The 5,698-nt window shown below is 32.1% G+C and overlaps 1 protein-coding gene across 1 annotated transcript in view; it reads left to right on the top strand.

Moving 5' to 3' along the window:
- Positions 1-1,625: 1,625 nt before the first annotated feature.
- The window catches only part of LOAG_17647 (nuclear pore complex protein 12), a gene marked incomplete at its 5' end in the record, with an annotated part of 13,705 nt that continues 9,632 nt past the window's right edge, over positions 1,626-5,698 (top strand). Inside the window, 11 exons of the mRNA XM_020450309.1 lie at positions 1,626-1,792; positions 2,010-2,149; positions 2,543-2,674; positions 3,115-3,267; positions 3,571-3,647; positions 3,752-3,884; positions 4,000-4,128; positions 4,432-4,604; positions 4,704-4,844; positions 5,007-5,141; positions 5,250-5,459. Of these exons, the coding sequence (XP_020306035.1) occupies positions 1,626-1,792; positions 2,010-2,149; positions 2,543-2,674; positions 3,115-3,267; positions 3,571-3,647; positions 3,752-3,884; positions 4,000-4,128; positions 4,432-4,604; positions 4,704-4,844; positions 5,007-5,141; positions 5,250-5,459 (1,590 nt within the window). The remainder of the gene's footprint in view (positions 1,793-2,009; positions 2,150-2,542; positions 2,675-3,114; positions 3,268-3,570; positions 3,648-3,751; positions 3,885-3,999; positions 4,129-4,431; positions 4,605-4,703; positions 4,845-5,006; positions 5,142-5,249; positions 5,460-5,698) is intronic.

The following is a 5,698-nucleotide window of genomic DNA, read 5'->3' as shown; positions in this document are numbered from 1 at the left end:
TTATTATTATTATTATTATTACTTATTATTATTATTATTATTATCATTAATTTTAAACAACAGCATAACAGTGATCAATTAATTATTCCATTACTATTAATAATTGTGAAAATATAAAGAAATTAAAAACTGAATTTCATGTTCATTTAACAAGAGAAATTTGAAAATTTTAATGCTCGGGAAAAGTGAAATAATTTATTAATAACAATGGAAAATGCATATTTTTTTCTTGTGAACCAATGAGTCCGCATTAAATTGCTGATTTTTAAAAATATATATATAATGAAGATTAAAGGTTATCATAAATTAATTAAAGATAATTACAAACTACAAATTGATTGTTTCCTTTTCAAATATTCTATCTCCTTATTATTACACATTATTTCGCTTAAAATTATTTAATATCTTTGCAAGTACTTCTTGCCTTCTATTTTTCATCATTTCCAGTTACTCATTACACATTTACTACATTATTTAACCAAGCATGTCATTTTGTCTGATGACAAATTTTAAATTATCTCTTAATCCAACCTCACAGTTACTGTTTTAATTTCAATTATATTCTCAAAAGTCCCGACACCAGAACCCCTAGCGCAAAACCCAGGAGCCACAAATGAAACAATGGCCAAGTATATCAGTTCAGCCTGGATCACTAAACAGACCGGAGCCCTGGGTGTTTCACGGTTCGGCTGTGAAAGGATTAGGTTCGAATTTCAAATTACAAGCATTGTCGTCTTCTCAAATTGTTAGATTTCAAAATTAAGGTTTTCAGGTCCCTGTGGACCCTTTTTGTAAACCTCTTCAATCCTATAACCTGTCCATCATTTTGTTCAAAAAATAAAAAAATAAAATAAATTGAATGTTCCCATAAATTTTAGATTTTTCCACTACCAGTTATGAATCCCTGCAATTTTATTGTCTTTTGTTTGAAGTTTTATTCCTGTAATTTTAAATTTCATATATTCGATGATACTACATTGATTAATTTAGTTCTTTCCGAAAAAAAAATTCGCACCACTTTTTTCTTTCTTTTTCTTACACTTATTTTTCTTGTCCAGTTAAATCGTACATTAATCGAGTATTGCAAAAATTTCTTTTTTATTGTTTTCCTTTTTTTTGATTCTTGAAAATGTTAGTCTTTTTTTAATCTCATAAAGATATTTTTCATATCGTAAAGAAATTAAATTGACAAAATTTTGTTTTTTCTTTCTTTTTTCTAAATTCTCAATTGGTTTGTTGGTCGATTAGTTTATTTGAGGCGATGAAGGAAATAGAGGAAGAGGAGAAGATATTTTCAATATAGTATTTCATTAATAGTCATTGTTAACCTGAGCTACTGAATGAACCACAACTTGGCGATACGGGATTCTGACCTTTCCATTCTCGATACTGAAATCAGTCTGTCCTGATGGTTAATAATGAATTGAACATCTGAACCGTTTTCGTTGAGATCACTTAGAAGTGCGACAATTCAATGACATGGAGGGATGTTCGCCTATTTCAGTTTCACCACCTGGAATGTTGTGATGGGATATTATTTAAAATTTGCGCTTGTTTAATCGACAATTACACAAAGTTAGAGTAGGATATCATATCATTAGTGCTTATGTGTATTTTCCAGGTAAATGTCTGGATTTCGCTGTTTTTTGCTTCGGTTGCTATTATGGTACGCAATACTACTGACAGAGGGTTACCGGTTAAATGTACCACGGGTGCTGTTGCCTTATCATCCCAATGTCCAAGTGACCTTTGATCTAGTCGTCAGTGATCCGGCTAATGGATGCTTTACATGGTACGTATATACCATAGCATATTTTACGAAATTATCCAGTTAGGTTCTTCAGATTCGTCAAAGAAGGTGAATACTAGAGCACATATTAGACATATCAAATCAAATGATCATAGACTTAGAAGAGTTTTCTATTTTGTTTCAGTTGAGAATCTGGGATGACTAATGCTGTTTTTTTGTTAATAAACATCTCGAAATAGTCAAAAAGTGACTATTCTAGGCGTTCAACTCGACCGGATACTGTATCAGTAAAAGTAGTGAATCCAATAGGAACGAAAGGATGTTCAGCAAAAGCTCAAATTACAGCAACTTCGAAGTATGCTGAGGAGCAGATGGCGGTTGTTTTTGCTGAAGATAAAGGTTATACTTACTCAACTTATAAACTAAATTCGAGAAATCAAGCAGAAACTGAGAGAGGGTTCGAATTTAGTTCTGGTGATATTGAGATTTATGTTTACAGCCTTCCAAATTCGGTTGCTGTTAGAAATTTCATTAATCTTAATCACGGTTCTTTTCTGTTTTTCATATTCTGTTTTTCACCATAGATTTTGTCAGTTCCGTCTGCTTTTCTAGACTGTCATTCTAATTTCTGAACTTCCCAATTAAAATGACTTTTTACAAAAAATAAACTGTCAAATCTTTGTGAATAACCAAAAATTTTGTATATTGATGGAAGCGTTCTATTTGCTGAATTCACAATGTTAGCTACGAAATTTCATGAAGACTTTGCCATAAATCCTTGTTTTTTTTCAGATGCTGGTGTAGTTTTGAGCTGTGGTGTGACAGTTGACGTTATACGAAGCATATCAGTTGCAACTACTACGAAAGTCCTGTTTCTGGATGCATCACCAGCAAAAATTGTTGTGCAAGCATACAATGCTGAAGGTTGGTAATTAATTGATTGTCATTTCTAAATTCTTTATTTAAAGTAAACTGGAACTAGAAAAGAAAAAATATGCTACCTAACTTTTGGTAAGCATTTCTTACACTGATTAGATTTTCAAGCGCTTTCAGTAAGAGGTTTTGGTAAACAGGATGGTTTATTTTGCTCTAAAAATCTTAGATTACTGCTTTGTGCTTGGTAGGTGTGATATTGTCTTAATTTCTAGCAAGGGGTTATAATAAGGATTTGTTGGAGTTGTATGATATTGTTCTTGACAAGTAACGATTTAGGAAGAAGGAAGTTCGAGAGGGTATATATGTTTGCGATATAGTAACTTGTTTTAAGGTTAAATACTATAGATTGTCCTTTATTCTAATTTTCCTAAATATCCGTTTCCTAAATAAGGCATTTAACTGTAAGAATTTGGTTAAACAATCTATAGGTGATATGTTCACTAGTCTCGGAAAGATTCCGTTTGAATGGCATCTGGAGTCATCATCTTTATCCGAGAAACCTCTCCGAATTGTACCCTTTTCGCAGTCAAAATATGAAGCGCCTGATGGCGTGCGTTTGCTGGAAGAAAATAAAAAACGCGGTTAGTTTTTGTCCCCAGTTTTCTTCTTAATATATTAAGTTGAAAGAAAGACGGTATTGAATAAAAAAGCACGGATTATTTCATTTATACCAGATGTATTTATTTGATGACTTAACTATTATTTGATGGGCAATGCTATCCTTACAAGTGGATCTATGTTTCACGTTTAAAATCGTTTTGTATCGTTTTGTCAAATAGAGAAATATTTTTCATACTAATGGATATTGATAGAACGAAAAACATATTACTGAAAGGATAATAAATTTCCAATGTAAATGTCTTCTGATGTTTCCATATTTCCAGGCCATGTGATATTAGTTGAGGGTATATCTACGGGTGCTGCTATTTTGAAAGTGAAGCTAGTTGAACCGCATTTTAAGGTTTGTTGTCTTCTCTTTCATGATATTGTCTATGTTATATCAATTTAGCTAAAATGGTTCGTTTACATGTAGTGTTTCCGGACAACCATTGATTATTCTTCAAGGATGTGGAGCCTCAAAACGTGGATTTCATAGTAGTTGCGAATCTTTTGCTAATACCTTCTCAAGATATATTTCTTCCGCTTGGATCACGTGTACACTACACTGCAGAAATAATTAAACAGAGCGGTACAGAAGGTAAGGCTTTTGTTCTCACTCGTTTATAGCTTACTCTCCTTATTTTATGAATTCGTGATATATTTCGAATCGATATTTATCTTTTATCGAATACTTATATGTTTATATGTTGCAGCAATACAATTACCATCAAGACAATATCAATTATCGGTCAAGGATGTAGAAATTTGTTCGTTAAATCCATCATCGTCTATGGTCACAGCCGTAAGTTACGGAACGACCGAAATATTGTTGATTGACGAAAGTTAGATTTTCTCTTTTGAAACAAAATGGAATTTGTTATCTTGTTTTGAATTGTCATTGTCACACATAACAAACCTTTAACTTAGTCTTTGGTTCATTTGCAATATGTGCTATTTTATTTAGACTTCTTCACTTGTTTTATTGATTCTAGGAATGTCATGGGATACAGAAATAATTTATCTTTAATTCTGAAGGATGACCTATTCAGTCCACTTTTGAAATACTTCACAGCTGGACGAATTTCTTCTATTTAGGCTTCTTTGTTTATAAGATGAAACACAAATACAATTTCTTCATTTTTCAGACGTGAAATCATTAAATGCCCTAAAACCTCCATCTGCTCGGATTCATGTTGTTGAACCATCTAGTTTATATATCAGAATTAGCGGCGATTTATGGTACCTGGAGATAGGACACGAATATGATATTTCTTTTGTTGTGACTGATGCTGATAGTAATACCATATATATCCCGGAGGTTATTTATAAATTTTGTATTTTGCCGTATAGAGGATCTTTTTTTTCCTCGATATATTCTTTGTTTTCTGCATATAGCTTTTGATAATATACCTTGCAGAATGCAGTTTTCGAAAGTGTTATACCTGACGAGTACTTCAAAGTGATCAGTAAATCACGCAATGGATCGTATTTTAATGTGAAAGCTATAAAGAGTGGAACTACGAAACTGCGAGCAGCATTCATATCGGTTATGAGTTCGGTTAGATTGTTTGATATTTTCGGGTACTTTCAAATATCAAGCAAAACATTACAGCTTTTATCATGAATATCAGTTCATTTTCGTATCCCGTTCTGATTTATGGATGTTTTAATTGAATATAAAGATCGTGAAAATAGTGCATTGAAATTTCCTGTTTTACAGGAAGGAGAGTTAAGGATGTCGTCATCGGTAAAGAATGAAATAACTGCAGTGATATCAAAGCCGATTGAAGTGATACCGCCATACGTTGCCTTTCCATACATCGATGCCAAAAGGATCCATTCTAAGAAACTTTTGGTCTGTTTTTATTAATATTTCTTTAAATATTATGATTCTGATGTCACTGTAGTGTCAGTGTTATCTTTATTATAGATGACAGAATTCGTTATCCTTTTTTTTTTTCAGGCACGAGGTGGTACAGGATCGTTTACATGGTCAAGTATGAATCCAGATGTCGCTTCAGTAGATTCGAGTGGGATTCTGCTGACTGGGAATCTCGGTAGGACTGAGGTAATTGCACAGGATGCACAGAATAGTGCTCATTTTGGAAGCGCAGTTGTTCAGGTTTTACAACCAACCGGAGTTGCTTTCGGCAAATCACATTTGGAAGCTGAGGTATATTAAATGAATTGAATATTTTCCTAATAGTCGGAATAGGTATATTAAATGAATTGAATATTTCCCTAATAGTCATAATAGTAAGAATTTCCTTCGTTGTCAGCAAATGCAATTTTGATATCATCATCACTTAATCATTGGTTTGTTTATATATATATATATATATATATATATATATATATATATATATATATATATATATATATATATATATATATATATATATATATATATAT

Source organism: Loa loa, assembly GCF_000183805.2.
Source record: "Loa loa unplaced genomic scaffold supercont3.107, whole genome shotgun sequence".
NCBI lineage: Eukaryota > Metazoa > Nematoda > Chromadorea > Rhabditida > Onchocercidae > Loa > Loa loa.
Note: the sequence above shows the minus strand (reverse complement) of the source record. Positions and strands in the feature narration are given on the sequence as shown.